Source organism: Dama dama, chromosome 1 (assembly GCF_033118175.1).
Source record: "Dama dama isolate Ldn47 chromosome 1, ASM3311817v1, whole genome shotgun sequence".
NCBI classification, from domain to species: domain Eukaryota; kingdom Metazoa; phylum Chordata; class Mammalia; order Artiodactyla; family Cervidae; genus Dama; species Dama dama.
The window spans coordinates 82,271,513-82,291,469 of NC_083681.1; the positions used below are offsets into that span (position 1 = coordinate 82,271,513).

The window sequence follows — 19,957 nt, forward strand, 5'->3', positions numbered from 1 at the left end:
CAGAAATACATTAGAATCTTTCTTCTAAGTTCATGATGCAGACTATCCATATAGCATCAGACATACGAACATATAAAGTGCAAACAGACGTAACTAAATTTAAACACCAGATTCTATGCTTTGTGCTATGAAACCTTTAACACTTTCATAAGATTAACCTGATGCTACTAGATATATCATTGTATCACAATATGCTTGGAAGGTAATTTTTATATGTTATCTCAATGCAGTGCCTAAAGTTATAATCACTCAAAAATGTTATTATGGTTATTGCTATTCTTTTATTAACTTACAAGGATTCCTTAAGAACACACAACATATTAAAGCCTTTTTTCCCCAGAAAATATAGAAGCTTACATTTTAAACTGGGGTATAAAAAATACATACAAATTATTATGCTGCAAATAAAATGGGATGATTATGGTCAGAGAAGTACAATTCAGGTCCTGTTAGCATTTAGAATGACTGGAATGTTGCCTTCATTAGTAGTATAGAGCATATATGTGTGTGTGTATATATATAATATAGTATTATGTATGCTATGGGCTTCCCTTGTGGCTCAGCTGGTAAAGAATCTGCCTGCAATGTGGGAGACGTGGGTTTGATTCCTGGGTTGGGAAGATCCCCTGGAGATGGGAAAGGCAACCCACTCCAGTGTTCTGGGCTGGAGAACTCCGTGGACTATACAGTCCATGGGAAAAGGGTCACAAAGAGTTGGACACAGCTGAGCGACTTTCACTTTCACTTTTTCATGTACGTTATGCCGATAACATACATAATATAATATATGGCTGCTGAACATATATGCCAGGCCTTACCTAATACAGCACTCACCAAAAACTCCCATGTAGACATTATTATGATTGCCTTCTAAAAATGAGAAAGAAAAAAATAAACACATTTGAGAAGTATCTTGGAAAAAGCACAGAGCAGAGGTATACGTGAGAATTCAAGTTATAGAAATATTAAGTATTAATATTACACTTAAACTTCACGCTTTTCTGCTAAGAAGGGTGTTTGTCTTCAGTACAGAATAGCTGGTATATGGTCAAAAGTGGATCGCAATAAGGCTACTTGTCTCAAAATGTGCTCCACAGAAATCCCTTTCTTCAAGATGGTAATATTTTTTCAACTGTCCACATCTTTAGCAGCATTTGATACTGTCGGTGTTCTGGACTTTGGCCATTCTGAAAAATGCACAGTGTTCTTTGATTGTTATTTTGAGTTGCATTTTCATGATGACCTAAAAAGCGGGAGTCTAACAATTTTAAATATTAATGGTTGTAATTTTTAAGAGATTATATCTAAGAAGGGGAGGACTCTTCAGGGCTGGCTTGAATGTGATGCCGTCACTCAGACCTTGTGCTTACAAGGTTCTGCTCTGGGTTTAATACTCTGTCCTTGCCAACTTAAAAGTACTATACATTTTGATCAAAGGACTCAACATCTTTGCTTTTCCCCTGGGATCTGCAAATTGCATAGCCAAAAATGATTTTTTACCCTAAAATCTCCAGGGAGCTTTTCCCATTTTATAAGCATAACTCACAGAAAATGCAAAACCCAGTTCCTTTTTTCTTAAAAGGAGATATCCCCTCCCTATTAGGAGAGATAATCTGTCCCTATGATCTTTCACTTGGTTCTGAAGGATACACACTTAATTATCTCTGTCATTCCATAACAGGACACTCTGGCACTTCAAGTCAAACCACAGGAGCCCTCAATGCTAGATTTCAGACATCACGTGAAAAAATGATGTATCAGACATTTCCATGTCTTTGAAATAAATATACATTTTCACATGTTTTCTATTATATATGTATTCAAATTCATTTAGCTCAGAAAAAAATATTCGCAGAAAAACTACTATATAGGGAAATGATAATTCAAAGAAATTCTCTTTAGACTCAATTAATTTGATATTGTTTTCTCTGTAAAAGATATCCTTGTAATTATTGTCATATCTCCAAATGAGTCATACTCAAATTTAAATCTGTGCTAGGTTATTCTTAGAGTGCAGTAAGTATCAGTCAGTTCAGCCTCTAATTTGAGCCTGAGTGGAGATCTGTCCACTGGTGACCTGACCATATACAGGAAGGAAGAAACAGAAGATGTGTCCTGGGCTGAGCATCTGAAGCCAAAGAGTCAAGGCTTACTGTAAACTTAAAAGTTGTTATTTTTACTTGAGTGAATTAAAACATGTTTTTGTTAGTTTCCCTTATACTCTGCTATTCTTTTTGCATTAAAATTGTCACATGAAGATGATAGTCTGTATAATGTGTCAATAAAGATGAAAACTGAGCTAAGTAAAGATGCTCATATAGATGTCCAGTGGTTAAGAGTCTGCCTAACAGTGCGGAGGATGCAGGTTCCATCCCTTGTCTGGGAAGATCTCACATTCTGCCAAGCACTAAGCCCGTGAGCCACAACTACTGAGCCTTCATTCTAGAGCCTCAGGCTGAAACTGCTGAGCCCAGCCCCTAGGGCCTGCGCTCCGAAGCAAGAGAAGCCCACAGTGGGAAGCCTGTGGACCACACTGAAGAGCAGCCCCTGCTCATCACACTAAAGAAAGCCTGCACGAGGCCATGAAGACCCAGAGGAGCCACAAAGAAATAAAGAAAGAAAAAGTTTCAAAAAGAGGTTCATATAATGATGTCTATTATCACTGAAAAAAGAATAAGACAAAAGCACTCCATAGTAAACCTAGAGCAAAGGATATTTGGGAAAAATACTAAGTATTAAAATGAAATAGCTTCAAATAAAGAGTTGTTAGTTGTTGTTGTTTTCTTAATTCACATATCAAATGTTTATTTCTATTTAAAAACATACAGGTTAATATTTAAGAATGTATTATCAGACACCAAAACCATTGCGTCAAGCTATACTATAAAACTAGACAAGTCCCATTTGTCTCTTGAACTCATTTTTCTGTCCACTCATGAGTGTGTGAGTTGCATGTGGTTTGCATGGGTAAGATGCATGTAGGCATGTACTGAAATATGCATATAAGCATAAATATACATATGAATGTGGGTGGATATGGAAACAAATATGCAGTAAAAATTAATTTAAAAGAAATTTTGAAATATAAATTATAGGTTCATGGTTGATTCTCCCAAAGTTACTATCGCTGAGAATTCATTTTGTCCACATGTTTGCTTCCTAGACTCAAAAAGAACCTGAGAAAGCACGAAAAAAATTTAGATAGTTATTGACCTACCAAGTCAGTACTTTCCCTAGCTTGATTTCAGGTATATGAAACCACACTACTGTTGTTTCTATATAATAAAGATATGAATCTTAGAGAAGACTTTGCTTTCCCCACAGCCTTTTTTAAGGCACCCTTGACCTCTTTGTTCCTCAGACTATAGATCAGTGGATTCAGCATGGGAACAACCAAGGCATAGAACACAGATGCCATTTTGTCTGTGTCCATGGAGTGGCGGGAGCCGGGCTGTAGGTACATGAAGGCGCCTGCCCCATAGAAGATGGAGATGGAAGTGAGGTGGGACGCACAGGTGGAAAAGGCCTTCTGGCGTCCTTCAGATGAGCGCACCCTCAGAATGGTGACAAAGATAAACAGGTAAGAGATCAGGATGACCATGATAGTAAAGATGATATTGAAGCTCACCAAAACAAAAAACACTGTCTCGCTTCTGTTGCTGTCTGAGCATGAGAGAGCCAGGACGGGAGTAGCATCACAGAAAAAGTGATCAATCACATTGGATCTGCAGAAAGAGAGACTGAATGCATTCCAAGTGTGCACAGAGGCCACTAGAAAACCAAGGACGTAGCATCCTACGACCATCCAGGCACACACCCTTGGTGTCATGATGGTGGTGTAATGGAGTGGTTTACACACCGCTGCATGACGGTCATAGGCCATTAAAGCCAAGAGAAAAGTGTCCACAGCAAGAAAGACAGCAAAGAAGAAAAACTGAGCAGCACAAGCATTGTAGGAAATGACCTTGTCTCCGATGAGGAATCCTGCCATCACTTTGGGAGTGACGGCTGTGGAGTAACCGAAGTCCATCAGAGAGAGGTGGCTGAGGAAGAAGTACATGGGGGTGTGGAGATGAGAGTCCAGCAGGATCAGCGTGATCACCCCCAGGTTCCCAACCAGAGTGAGGAGGTAGATGAGAGTCAACACTAGAAAGAGTGGGATCTGCAGTTGTGGGTCATCAGTTATCCCGGCAAGAATGAACTCAGTCATGACTGTACTGTTCTTCATGGGGGTTATTTATGAATTATGAAAATGCACTGTATCAATGAGAAAAGAGGATCTGGGTGGTACCTGAGCTTAGAAACATAATTATGTCCAAGGTATACCTTATATCAGAATTTGCTCAATTTAACATGGACATAACAACAAAAGTTAATTTTTAAAAATGGTAGAAACACAGAATGTTCTAGCTTAAAGAATTTTGAAGATAATATAACCCAATCATCTATCCTCATAAATGATTGAATCTTAAGTTCAGAATTGTAAACAGACATTTACAAGATGATTGTAGAGATTTCTTAGAATGAGATTTGTTAGAGGACTTAACTGGAGATTCAGTGGTAAAAACTCTATGCTCCCAAAGCAAGGGCACAGGTTTGATCCCTGGTCAGGGAACTAAGATACAACATGCCATGCAGTGTGACCAAAAAATAAAAATAAATAAATGTTAAAATGAAATTTTTTTTAGCCTCCCAATTCATATTTTCAAAAACAAAAAAAAATTCATGCAGTAAAATAGGTTACTATAATTTAATTCATTTCATTGCAATTACCACTATGGCATTAAGTTTACTGTTAGTTGCTCAGTCACGTCTGACTCTTTGCTATTCCATGGACTTGCCTGCCAGGCTCCTCTGTCCATGGGATTCTTCAGGCAAGAATACTGGAGTGAATCACCATTCCCTTCTCTAGAGGATCTTCCTGGTCCAGGAATCAAACCCAGGTCTCCTGCGTAGCAGGCAGATTCTTTACCCTTTCAGCTACAGTGAAGACCATTATATCAAGAACAACATTATATTCTAGCAACACAAATTTTAATATATCATTTTCTAGGTTTCAGTAGTCTCAGAGGAAAAGAGGATACATAGAACGCATAATTCCCAGTTAGGGGGATACTATAGAAATTCAGTCATCAGAGAGTTTGAAGTGTGACTCCAGGCTAGGGACACTTGGATGCAAATTCTAACTCCACCTCGTACTAGATAACTGACTTTGGGTGTCTCTCAATATCAGTTGGCCATCAGTTTTCCCTTGAACTCATTATCAAACTGAAGTGATAATGCAAACCAGCATTGTAGGCTTTCACACATTATGACTAGAACAGAGTTAATGGTGCATGTATTGATTACAGGAGCATATGTTGCAATTGAAGAATTCCAGATAACTGTGAAATTGAACATCCTATATGCTCACTCATTTATTTGCTTCTTTCCCCAAATCCTTTCAGTCTCATATTCTGTCCATACTTTCCTGCAATTTTTCAAGCAATAGTCCTCTTCCATTCAAGTTGTGCACAGTTAAGCTATGCCAATAAGATTTGATTATTTTTTATTATTTTCTGAGTCATCTTGGGTACTAAGTAGAGTGTATGAGCCTCAATTTCTTAATGTGTCAAGCGGATGTTAGAATATCACCTGGCACTTAACAGGATTCAATCAATGTAAATATTCTTACTATTAGAAGATACTGACAAAATGTGTCTAGAGACACAAAATGTAGGTGTCACAAGGAAAGATTCCATGTGAGAATGAAATCTGGATTAGTATGCTTTCACCCATTTCATTATTCTTTGTATTCATCTTATTAATCTACGCAACAGTTAATGATGGCTTGGAGCAGGTTCTCAGTGAGAAATTACCCAATTCTGAGTGCATTTCAAAAGTAGAGCTTACTGGATTTCCTGATACATTGAATGTAGGCATCAGAGAAAGAATAATGACTCCATTTTTTGTATAGTCCTATAGGGAATGGTGTAGAAGAAGCAGATCTTTGATAAAGAACATGAAAGATGATTGCAGGTTAGGCATTGTGAATTTCAGATTATTTCTGGTCATCTAACTTAGAAGGTCTGTACAAACAATTGAGCTGGTTGCATCCGATTTTAATTCCAACTATGTCGGCAATTTGATATTGATTTAACCCTCTCATGTCATATTGAATCCACAAAACTAAGTAAGATCACTTAAGAAAAGAGCTTGGAGAAAAAAAAATCAAAGTATGAAAATATTACAAATTCAAAATCATGGAACAATACAGCATTAAGAGGAAAGTGGGTAAGAAAATTTTCACCACTGAGATTGCTGCTAGGGAAGCCTTGTCTCAGAACACAGATTTCAGCTGGACAGGTAGTTAATGTAAAGTGAAGGTTATATTAGGAGAAGGAGGCAAAGTTACTGTATATTAGGTTATGTTGATGACTGACTGTAGATTCCAGAAGGAAGAGTAGAATGATTTAAGGAGTTTAAGGGCAGGAGGGGCTGCTGGGTTTAAGAAGAGAGATATGAAGAGATGTGGACATTATTTAACAGGGGTTGAGGGCTTTCCTGAGATTCCTCAGGTTCGTGGTGAGTGACGCAGCAATAAACAGAATCATGAGATTAGTCCTTAAGTCTCAACATAGAGGGCAAAAACCAGGCTCTGAGGTTGTGGGGTGGGGAGGGAGGGTGGAGGTCTTGACAGAAGCCTGCAGCTCCCCACCCGCCCCCGTACTCCTGTTATTGGTGGTGAGAGGGTAACAGGCAGAAAGGCCAGGGGTCTCCAAACAGAGGAAATAGGCTGCAAGCATCAGACATTTTTCATCTCTCCCTTAAGTGGCAGGAGGAAACAAACTGCAAGCATCAGATCTTTTTTCTCTTAAAATTCTGTGTTACCATGATGGCACCTGTTTCCTCCTGAACTTAACTTTTCTCAAACCTTGAGCTAACCAATGCATTTTTCTTATAGAAATGTTTTTCTTAAGCTATGTTAATGAAACTATGTATTTGCTTTGGATTTGGCTTTCTTCAAAATGGTTCCACCTATGACTAACTTCTTTTCTCAAACCTTGGGCTGACAATAGCTCAACAAACCAGCATTCATATCAGTTGTTTTATGGCTAGGAGATGACACACCTCATGCCATCCTCTCTCAAAAATGCATATTATGGGAGGGGGGCCTGGTGAAACTCCGTCAGCCTTGAGGTGTCTCTCTGATCTGAGGAATAGCTTTCTAACAGACATAAAACATGCAGCTAAAGACTAGCAGAGGGGCACTCTTTCTGCCCCCTTCTGATGTCTAGGTCAGGAGCTTTCTCTATCTCTTTTACACTTTAAAAAAACTTTATTACACAAAAGCTCTGAGCTGTCAAGCCTCCTCATTGGCCCCAGATTGAATTCGCCTCCTACGGAGACCAAGAATCCGGGCATCTTTCACAGCTCAACAACAACCTTTCAGTGGTAGGGAGATCACTGGGAGGCCTTATTATCCAGAGAAGACATCCTCTTGGTCCTTACTTACCTTAATCAATGCTATTATTAGATGTCCCTAAATCTGGGGAGGGAGATATATTGAAACTCATTTTATTTTATTTTGTAACCCTCTTTCTTCTCAACAAAGTGGAGGAGTGATTCTTAACCCAGCATTTTCCTACAAGGGGGAGAAAAAGCTAGTTTCAGGTACATTGTTGCAATAAAAGTAATGTAATGGTCAGAATAAGAATTATAAAAAGTCTTCAAATTATTGATGGCCTTCTTTACCTTGTTTCTTTGAAGTTTTTCATGGATTGCACCACTTAAAATAACTAGTATCCAGGAGATACTTAAAAAGTGCAGTCTTCCTGACGAGATGCTCTATGTCCTTGATAAAATTCAAATTTATTCTTCAAAGAATAACACGAGTTTCAAACTTACACAAAGTCTTAAGCAACTTCTCCTCTCTAGATGCCATCTTCCTGTCATAACCTATCGAGCACCGTTAATGACTCATACCTCATTTGTTACTCATGATAATTTGTTTTATCTTCATTTAAGCTTCCTGTGAGCTTTCCAGGTGGCTCAGTTTACATACAAAAACCCTGCATTGCAGGAGAGATGGGCTTGATCCCTGGGTCAGGAAGATCCCCTGGAGAAGGGGATGGCTACCCACCCAGTATTCTACCCTGGAAAATCCATGGACAGAGGAGCCATGCAGGCTACAGTTCACTGGGTCTCAAAGAGTCAGACACAACTGAATGACTAAACAACAACAATGTGGGATATTATTATTCTTTATTCCCATGCAGAGAGCATTATTTTTGTCCCTAATTTTGTTTGTTGTTCAGTCATTAAGTCGTACATTTGTCCCTAATAGTTAATCATTATTCTGGGTGCCTAATGCCAGTAAAATTTCAGAATGATAACTGGAGTCCAGGTTTCCTTATTCCCATAAACTGTTCTTTCTAGTGTGATATTTATACCTCTTCTTTCAGTATACTTTTATAATTGCTTTATAAGCATGAATCCTCTCATTCCTCTCTATTTCTTCTCTTTTTTAATGTTGTCGTGTTTTCTCCAGATTATAAGGAATTTTCAAATTGAGATCAAATTTCATACTCTTAAAAACCTTGGGATTAGATGAAATAGCTAATATTTCCACATTCTAAAAGAGAAAACTCAAATTGAGATAGTCTGACAACTTGTCCCAGTGATACAAAGTCCTACATGGCATAGGAACCTAAGACCCTCTTGTTCCTTTCTTTTTTTTTTTTTAGATAAATACACATTCTCCTTTAAAAGTCCATGATTCATGTACCATATTATCTTGTTAAAAGTGACAGACACATAATAACATTTTCAAAAAGTTCAATATTGACTTAAGCATAAATCAAAGGGAGACAGGTGCATTGATGTATTTTCCTAGAAAAATCTGACCCTGAAAATTTATACAGACTGTAGACTGATCAGAGGCTTACCTGCTCCCTGAAAAATGCAGCAGGCAAATGCAATACATTCACATGTGAGTCTCAAATCATAAATTCAGCCCATGGAAGAAAGGAGACATTCTACTGAGATGTTCTTCTTAATCTTTGATCAAAAGGGGAAAAGTCCTCTGGATCAAGGTGATATTGAGGAAAAATATGTACTTCCAGGAAGTAGCTAACATGAATTATGTGGTAACATCTGCTGATCTCTCTCCTCAGATAAATCACTTAATTGCTTTGAGATTCTATATGATCATAAAATAGAGATACTAGAAAGGTAGCCCCCAACAGCAGCTTCTGTGAAAGACTACTGCCATCATGAGAAAATAAGAGAATTCTTGGAGTGTCCTGAAAAGGGCCATCACTATAATCATAATCAAAGTCATTATTTGCAGGTATTTGCCCTGGTCATTACTGCAGGCTCTCAGTATATCTCAGTTTGGAGAAAGGCCATTATAGGTATTAGACAACCATTGACAATCCAGTGAGCTGAGTGATGGTCAAGGGACTCCAGCACTTGGCCTGTTACCTATAGTATAAGGTCTAATGGAGTCATATGAGAACTTGAAGAGAGAGAGAGTTATGTACCCATGGAACTCTCAGGGGGAAAGCCCCCATGAGAGCAATGACAGGTCCTAACCTCACTACTGGAGAATAAGTGATGAATATATCTACAGGGATCCAGCTGTGCTTATTGATAGAAACCAGGAGTATATTAATATAACTTCATTATCTCTTTGATCATGCTAAAATCGAGTTACATCATTACCTCCAGGAACCCATGAGACCATGAGTATGTTAATATAATTTGTCCTAATTCACTTTGATAATGCTAAAATCAAGTTACATCATTACCTCTAGGAACTAATATTGACTTAAACATGGGTAACAGGGATAGAAATATGTCATTAAGCCGAATAGATCATAGAAATTATTGCATCCCTTAAATCGCTTGAATATGTGTATCACTGATAAGTATTATTTGTTCATTCAACTGTTTATTGGTCCCAAATGAGTTCAGTCAGTCTTGTCCCTGGCTGTTCATACTGAACACAAAACAAGCATGGTTCTTAATCTCATGTGCTTAAGTTTACTGGAGAAGACAAACATGAAGCAAACACACAAATAAGGATATAATTATGAATAGAACAAGATGTCCATATGAGAATGAATAGTAAAACTCTACTTTGAATTGACTGGTCAGAATGCTTTCTCAGGAGAATTAACACTTCTGTCAATACAGAAGGGATGGATAGATGTAACATGAGAAAGACTACTTTAAAAAAGTGAAAAGCTATGGTAAGGTTTCAAGTTGTCAAAAAAGTTGGCAGAATCTAAAGAAGCCAAGTAACTATAAAATAGTAACCAAGATTTCTTTGGCAATTTAGCGTTCTTTCCAGAAAAAAAAAAAATCTTTAAACAAATCCAAGCAAACAAAAATGCTCATCCCAAACACTGAGATTATCAGGAAGAAAGACTGATATAGATCATAGAATCAGTAAGCACAACTAGTAAGGACAACTCAGATCTTGTCCTGCATAAAGCAATAACCACTGGGATTAATGATTTGTCATTGTCCAGATGCTCAGTCATGTCTAATTCTTTGCGACCCCATGAACTGCAGCACACCAGGCTTCCCAGTGCTTTACCATCTCCCTGAATTTGCTAAAGCTCATGTCCATTGAGTCGGTGATACCATCCAACCATCTCATCCTCTGTCATCCTCTTCTCCTCCTGCCTTCAATCTTTCCCAGCATCAGGGTCTTTCCTAATGAATCAGCTCTTTGCATCAGGTGGCCAAAGTATTGGAGTTTCAGCTTCAGCATCGGTCCTTCCAGTGAACATCCAGGACTGATCTCCTTTAGGATGGACTGGTTGGATCTCCTTGCAGTCCAAGGGACTCTCAAGAGTCTTCTCCAACACCGCAGTTCAAAAGCATCAATTTTTTGGCTCTCAGCTTTCTTTATAGTCCAACTCTCACATTCATACATGACTATTGGAAAAACCATGGCCTTGACTAGACGGACCTTTGTTGGCAAAGTAATGTCTCTGCTTTTTAATATGTTGTCTAGGATTGATTGTCATAGCTTTTCTTCCAAGGAGCAAGCGTCTTTTAATTTCATGGCTGCAGTCACCATCTGCAGTGATTTTGGAGCCCAAGAAAATAAAGTCTGTCACTGTTTCCTAATCACTGTTAATGATTAGGTTTAGATAATTAATCAGTCACTAAGTCATGTCCAACTGCTTGTGACCCCAAGGACTGCAAGCATGCCAGGCTTCCCTGTCCTTCACCGTCTCCCAGAGTTTGCTCTGACTCATGTCCATTGACTCAGCAATGCCATTCAATCATCTCATCCTCTGTCACCCTCTTCTTCTCCTGCCCTCAGTCTTTCCCAGCATCAGCATCTTTTCCAATAAGTTGACTTTTCAATTCCAGTGGTGAAAGTATTAGAACTTCAGCTTCAGTGCCAGTCCTTCCAAAGAGTATTCAGGGTTGATTTCCTTTAAGATCAACTAGTTTGACCTCCTTGTTGTAAGAGAGGTTCTCAAGAGTCTTCTCCAGTACCACAGTTTGAAAGCATAAATTCTTTGTTGTTTAGCCTCCTTTATGGTCCAACTCTCACATCTGTACAAGACTACTGAAAAAACCATAGCTTTGACTAGACAGACCTTTATCAGCAAAGTAATGTCTCTGCTTTTTAGTATGCTGTCTAGGTTTCTCATAGCTTTTCTCCCAAGGAGTCAGTGTCTTTAAAGTTCATGGCTGCAGTCACCATCCACAGTGATTTATAAGCCCAAAAAAATAAAGCCTGTCACTGTCTCCACTTTTCTACCATGTATTTACCATGAAGTGATGCAACCGACTGCCATGATCTTAGATTTTTTAACATTGAGTTTTAAGCCAGCTTTTTCACTCTCCTCTTTCATGCTCATCCAGAGGCTGTTTAGTTCTTCTTTGCTTTCTACCATGAGGGTGGTGTCATCTGCACATCTGAGGTTGATATTTCTCCTACAATCTAGATCCCAGCTTGTGATACATCCAGTCCAGGATTTCGCATGATGTACTCTGCATATAAGTTAAGTAAGCTGGGTGACCATAAAAAATCTTCATAGAAAACATACTGGTCATAGCAAACACACAATTCCAACAACACAAGAGATGACTCTGCACATGGACATAACCAGATGGTTAATACCGAAATCAGATTGATTATATTCTTTGCAGCTTGAAGATGGAGAAGCTCTATACAGTCAGCAAAAGCAAGACCTGGAGCTGACTATAGCAGGTCATGAGCTCCTTATTGCAAAATTCAGGCTTAAATTGAAGAAAGTAGGGAAAACCACTAGGTAATTCAGCTATGTCCTAAATCAATCCTTTATGATCATACAGTTAAGGTGATGCATAGATTCAAGGGATTAGATCTCACAGACGGAATATCTGAAGAACTGTGGGTGGAGGTCTGTAACATTGTACAAGGTGCAGTGACCAAAACCATCCTAAAGATAAAGAAATGGAAGAAGGCAAAGTGGTTGTCTGAGGAGGCTTTACAAATAGCTGAGAAAATAAGAGAAGTGAAAGGCAAAGGGAAAAAGGAAAGATATACCTAAAAAATGCCAAGTTCCAGAGAATACCAAGGAAAGATTAAAAAAGTCCCCTTAAGTGAACAATGCAAAGAGATTGAGGAAAACAATATAATGGGAAAGACTATAGATGTCTTCAAGAAAATTAGAGATACAAAAGGAAAATTTCATGCAAGGATGGTCATAATAAAGGACAGAAATGGCAAAGACCTAACAGAAGCAGAAGAGATTAAGAAAAGGCGGCAAGAATACACAGAAGAATTGTACAAAAAAGGTCTTAATGACTCAGATAATCATGAGGGTGTGGTCACTCACCTAGAACTAGACAACCTGGAGTGTGAAGTCAAGTGGGCCTTAGGATGTGTTACTGCAAACAAAGCTAATGGAGGTGAAGGAATTCCAGTTGAGCTATTTCAAATCCTAAAAGATGATGCTGTTAAAGTGCTGCACTCAGCATGTCAGCAAATTTGGAAAACTCAGCAGTGGTCACAGGACTGGAGAAGTTCAGTTTTCATTCCAATCCCAAAGAAGGGCAATGCCAAAAAATGTTCAAACTACCATACAATTACACTCATTTCACATGCTAGCAAAGTAATGCTTAAAACCCTTTCAGTTAGACTTCAGCAGTATGTGAACCAAGAACTTCAGGAGGTACAAGCAGGATTTAGAGAAGGCATAGGAACTAGAGATCAAATTGCCAACATTTGTTGAATCACATAGAAAGCAAGGGAATTCCAGAAAAACATCTACTTCTGTTTCATTGAGTATGCTAAAGTCTTCAACTGTGCAAATCACAACAAACTGTGGAAAATTCTTAAAGAGATAAGAATACCAGTCCACTTTACCTGTTTCCTGCAAAACCTGATTGCAGGTCAAGAAGAAACAGGTTTAGATTAGAGTACATTTTGTTCTCACTAATTTGGAAATGTGCATTATTGCAAGCCATATTAACATTTCTCAAGAAGAACCCATCATATCTAAAAAGTATTCCTTGTAGCCTCTGAGTTTTAAAAGCCCCAGTGGAGTAATTCCTAGAAGCTATATACTTTGTGATTTGTGAGTAGTTAATATCCACTATACTGAGGCATGACTGAATGGAGTTCTCATATGCCAAGGTGTTCAGACTCTGTATGTATCAGTCATCATCTTACACTACTGATGTTTGGGTTTTACTTTTTCACTTGTCCTGGTAGAAACAACTGCTACTCTTATTACTGGAAATGCCTTAGAATCTTGCTTTCTTCTAAGTTCATGCATTTACCAGTATCTATATAGTGTGGGAGATTTGGAGATATAATGTGCACACAGACATGTCCAGATTTAAATACAAGAGTCTCTATCTTGTACTTATGAAAGCTTTGGCAAGTACTTGAAATAAGATCGGAGTGATGGTACTGTAGACATCATCACATCATACTATAGTTGGAAAGAGTTTATATAGATACAGAGATAAATATAGATACAGATAGTATAGCAACAATGCCTAAGGGGATAATCACTCAAAATTTTTATTATGAGTACTGTTATTCTTTTATTAACTCACAAGCATTCCTTGAGAACATGTGTATTAAACTATTTTATTCAAGAAATACAGCAAATTACATTTAAAGTTGGAATATAAAATGTGCACATAGTTATGTTACTACTAATAAGTGATGATTATGGTAAGTAAAATGTAAGTCAGTTACTCTTATAATTTACAATGACTATGATGTTAATTTCACTGATAGCATAGTATATATATATAGTACAATATATACTATTATGCTATAATGTACAGAGACTGACAGCTGATTTATCAAAATAAATAATAACTTCAGAATTGAGTGTAGTGATTGTTTAATTTTTTAATTTTAGTGTTGAAGTGTAGTCGGTTTACAATGTTGTGTTAATTCCTGCTGTCCAGCAAAGTGGCTCAGTTATACATGGAGTGATGCCTTTAAATGCAGAAAGGATAAGTCATTCACAATCTAGAATTTTATAATCAGCTATCATATGTTTCAAAAATGAAACAAAATCAAAATCTTTCAGACAACAGATTGACAGGTTCAGTTGACTACAGGTCTGTACTGAAAGATGCTCCAAAGGAGTTCTTCCAAGGAAATAAAAAAGTTCCAACCTGAAAGTGCAGGAAATTAGAATAGTCTCCGGAAAGACTATTATGTGAATAATGCAAAAAAAAAAGATAACTTTTGAAAATGATGTTGAAAATATCTTCAAAAGTTTAGTTATATTTGAAGTTAAAATATATGACAATAAAAGCAAAAAGGAGTGGGAAACAATAAGAATCAAAATGTTACACTGTTCTTAATAGTGAGAAAAAATAAAAAATATTAACATATAACTTAATAAATGAAAGGTGGAAGCTACAATAATAGGGGATAGGAAAGCAAAGTTAGTCAGTTACTTACTGTGAGTTAACCTTATTCATAAAAGGAAGGAAAAATGAAACAGAACAGATGGGATGAATAGAAAACAAGAGGCAGATTGAAACCCAGCTGTATCAGTGATCACTTTGAGTGTTAAAATTCAACAATTTTAAAAAGATAAAAGCTCTTTGAACTGAAGTATATTGAGCTGAAGCATATATTTGGGTTTCAATTGTGACAATATAAAACTCTTATTTCTAATTGCTAAAAAACAAAAAGGACTAGTTTGTGCTACTCCTTAAGTTACACTAACATCGACATTTCCTAAAGCTGCCCTAAGATGTATTTTTCTACTAATTTTTCCTCCTCTAGTCCCAGGATTACAACCACTAACATCCTTAAAAGACAAAGTCAGATGATAACTAAGTGAGAGAAGTAGGTAATGGCTTCCTCTTTGTGCTGAGATCTAAATTATCTTTATTTCTGAGGTATACTTGGCATACAACAATAAGTTAGTTTCAGGTGTACAACACAGTGACTCAATATTTGCATGCATTACAAAATGATCACCACACTAATCTAGTTAACATGCATCCCCACACATAGTCACAACTTGTTGTCCTTGTGATAGTAATTTGAAGATCTATTCTCTTCAGTTCAGTTCAGTTCAGTCACTCAGTCGTGTCCGACTCTTTGTGACCCCATGGACTGCAGCCCGCCAGGCTTCCCTGTCCATCACCAACTCCAGGAGTTTACTCAAACTCATGTCTGTTGAGTCAGTGGTGCCATCCAACCATCTCCTCCGCTGTCGGCCCCTTCTCCTCCTGCCTTCAGTCTTTCCCAGCATCAGGGTCTTTTCAAATGAGTCAGTTCTTAGCATCAGGTGGCCAAAGTACTGGAGTTTCAGCTTCAGCATCAGTCCTTCCAATGAACACCCCGGACTGATCTCCTTTAGGATGGACTGGTTGGATCTCCTTGCAGTCCAAGGGACTCTCAAGAGTCTTCACCAACACCATAGTTCAAAAGCATCAATTTTTCAGTGCTCAGCTTTCTTTATAATCTAACTCTCACCTCCATACGTGACTGCTGGAAAAACCATAGCCTTGACAAGATGGACCTCTGCTTTTTAATATGCTTCTAGGTTGGTCATAACTTTTCTTCCAAGGAGCAAGCATCTTTTAATTTCATGGCTGCAGTCACCATCTGCAGTGATTTTGGAGCCCAGAAAAATAAAGTCTGTGACTGTTTCCACTGTTTCCCCATCTATTTGCCATGCCACTCTCTGAGCGACTTTCAAATATGCAATACAAGCTTATTGACAATAGTCTATTGACTGTTAACTATAGTCACCATGCTGTAGATTTTTACCTCCATGACATTCATTGCATGACATTCATTGTAAGTTTGTTTCTTCTGAATTATCTCACCCATTTCATTATGCCTTTTTGGACCATAATTGGATTCCTTGGCGCTACATGTCAAACCTCAAAATTCTAGATTTCTTGTTTCAGATGGGAATAAAATGAATTCCTTTACATCACTTAGCCTCACTTTCTGAAACTTTTTAACAAAATTACTAATAACCACCCTTGATATTTTACAGAGTGCTGTGAGGATGAAACAAAACAAAAGATGTGAAATGCTTAGCATATCACTCAGTCTATATAAAAGATGCCTCTTGTTATCAGAGAATGCCATCCAAGGTCATGTTTACTGAAGAATCACAACAATGTTACTGTGAAGAAAAAGACGTCAAGCACTGACACCCCCTTGTAATAAAATTAAGTGAACAAGGTTGCCCTGGACACCAGGTTCTTCGCACTATAATGAGACTGAATGAAACCAGATTTGTATCGAAGAGTCTGACGACAGATGTCTTGAAGGGCATTACTCTGACATGAAGCCCTCAGGAACAAGTCCTCCTGGGATCTATCCACAGCTCCATGCCTCATGTACTGAATATTTTAATTAAAACCTTTCCTGTGGGGACCAAATACTTAGGAAACTTCCTAAGGAAAGTCACGGGTGTATGAGTTGCTATTTCTTCTCCAATAAACCCATCTGTTCCCAAAAATAAAGAAAAAGAGGTTATTAACACTCTTGGAAGCAGCTGATGTGGACATCAGAGCAGGAAGGAAAACACAGGCTGGGACACCGAACCAGTCACAAAGGCTTCAGACAGCATTACTTCCATCAGTGCTGTGGGATTTTTTTCTTTTCCTTTTGGAAGCAAATATCCTTCTGTGTCTATTGTGCCCTTTGAATTTGGAATCCATAATACATCTAGAAGTAAAATCTAGCAAATCACAAGCATTCCTACTTTACTTTATTCACCCAACACTAATCTTACTTCCCTTTTATGCATATTGCACACCTTCTAATGAAATTTTATTTCTTGCTTTTCTTACAATCATATATGAGTTAAGTAGTTTTCAAAAAATTCATTTCTAAGTGGTAAAGAGAGACCATGCCCTCTCATTCTTACACTTAGTAATACTGACATCTTCCGCAAGTGACTCCAAAGGTTTCTGCAGATGGAAGGAGAGAGTGCGATAAAAATGCATTGTAGATAATCACCATACACTCCTATCATTTTGCAAGGAAATTTCTTTGTGTGTAGGAGGAAAACTTTCAAAACAAGCATGTATTTGTTCTCTGCCACAATCCAAAAAGTTAGTGTCAATTCGAATTTTATCAATATGATTGCAAGGGAGCCTGAAATATAGAGAAAACAAACAAGAAGTGAGAAATATGTTTCCAAGGGTAAACATACATTGGCACATCATAACTATATGAAGTTAATAGTTTACATTAGGGTTCACTCTTAGTGTTCCATATTCTATGGATTTGGACAAATATATAATGAAATTCAGCTCAGTTCAGTCTCTCAGTCGTGTCTGACTCTTTGCAACCCCATGGACTGCAGCATGCCAGGCCTCCCTGTCCATCACCAGTTCCCAGAACTTGCTCTAACTCATGTCTATCAAGTCGGTGATACCATCCAAGCATCTCATCCTCTGTCATCCCCTTTTCCTCCTGCTCTCAATTTTCCCCAGCTTCAGGGTCTTTTCAAATGAGTCAGTTCTTCGCATCAGGTGGCCAAAGTACTGGAGTTTCAGCTTCAACACCAGTCCTTCCAATGAATATTCAGGACTGATTTCCTTTAGGATGGACTAGCTGGATCTCCTTGCAGTCCAAGGGACTCTCAAGAGTCTTCTCCAACACCACAGTTCCAAAGCATCAGTTCTTCAGCATTTAATTTCTTTATGGTCCAACTCTCACATCCACACATGACTACTGGAAAAACCATAGCTTTGACTAGATAATGATATTATCCATCATTATCATATTACACTGAATACTTTTACTGCACTAAAAATCCTTTGTGCTCCATCTACTCATCCTTTCCAAAGCCCTGACTCCTAACAAGCACTTGTCTGTTTTACAGTCTACAACACTTTACCTTTTCCAGGATGTCATATAACAAAGTCACATAGTTGATAGTCTTTTCAGACTGGTGTCATTCATTTAGAGGTATGAATTTGTTTCCTCCATGTCTTTTCACCACTTGATAGCTCATTTCTTTTTAATATTGAATAGCATTCCATTGTTTGGATTACACAGCTTATTAGTCCATTCATTTATTGAAGGACATATTATATGCATCCAAATTTTGGCAGTAATGAATGAAGATGCTATAAATATCCTTGAGCTAGCTTTTGCCTGGGCATAAGTTTTCACTTCCTCTGGGTAAATACCAAGTAGAACAAGTGCTAGATTATGTAGTAAGAGTGTGTTTCGTTTTGTAAGAAGCTGGCAAACTGTCTACCAAAGAGGCTGCAGCAGCCCGCCTTCCTGTCGGCAATGAGTGAGAGGTCCTGTTGCTCCACAACTTCGTGGCACTTGGTGATTCTGAGTTCTGCACATAGCCATTCTAAAAGATGTGCAGCAGTCTTCCATTGTTGCTTTAATTTGCCTTTTCATGATGGCATAAAATGTGGAGAACAACTTAATTTTAAACATTAATGGTTTGGGAATTTTTTAAAGATTTTATCTAAGATGAGGAGGACTCTTCGGGGCTGGCGTCATGAGCATAAATCCCATGCGTCACTCAGACTTTATGCTTAGAAGGCTCTGCTCTGGGTTTAACACTCTGCTCTGGCCAACTTAAAATTATCATACATCTTTAACAAAGTGCTCGACATTTTGGTTTTTCCATTGGGAGCTGCAAATTATGTAGCAAAAATGATTCTTCACACTTAACATCTCCAAGGAGGTTTTCACATTTTACAAGGAAAACTCACAGAAAATGAAGAAGTCAGATCCTTTTCTCCAAAAAGGAGCTATCCCCTCCCTATCAGGAGAGATAATCTGTTCCTACATTTTTTCCTTGGTTCTGAAGGATATACACTTAATTATCTTTGTCACTCCATAATGGGACATGCTGACCCTTCAAGTCAAACCACAGAAACCCTCGATGTGATTTCAGACATCACATGAAAAAGTGATGTACTAAAGGCTTCCCATATATGAGTCCAGGGTTTGAAATAAATATACATTTTCATATGCTTTCTATTACACATGTGTTCCAAATCATTTAACCTAGAAAGAAATATTCATACAAAAACCAGTATATAGTGAATTGATAATTCAAAGAAATCCTTTTTAGATTCAATTAATTTGATACTGTTTTCTTTGTAAAAGATATCTATCAGATCTCTGAATGAGTCTTAGTGTTCTGAGATACCCAAAGTTAAAAGTCACCCTACATTATTCTTGGAGTGTGGTAAGTATCGGTCAGCTGAACCTGTAATTTGAGCCTGAATGGATCGATCAGTTGAAGACCTGACTCTACACAGGAAGGAAGGAGCATAAAATGTGTCCTGGGCTGAGCATCTGAAGACAAAAGAGTCAAGTCTTACTGTAAAACTAAATGCTGTTGGTTTTTTTTTTTTTTATTTCAGTGAATTAAAATATATTTTCTTTAGTTTCCCTTGTCTTATATGCTGCTATTCTTTTTTCATTAAAGTTATCACATAAAGATGTTACTCTGGGTAACGAGTCAGTAAA

The 19,957-nt window shown here is 37.8% G+C and overlaps 2 protein-coding genes across 2 annotated transcripts in view; both read right to left on the minus strand.

The window, feature by feature from the left end:
• The window catches only part of LOC133064251 (olfactory receptor 5B12-like), a 93,657-nt gene that overhangs the window by 45,016 nt on the left and 28,684 nt on the right, over positions 1-19,957 (minus strand). The window lies entirely within an intron of this gene.
• LOC133040518 (olfactory receptor 5B12-like) lies at positions 3,245-4,231 on the minus strand. The gene has a single exon (XM_061120344.1). The coding sequence runs from the start codon at positions 4,226-4,228 to the stop codon at positions 3,245-3,247; it is 984 nt and encodes a 327-aa protein (XP_060976327.1). The 5' UTR covers positions 4,229-4,231.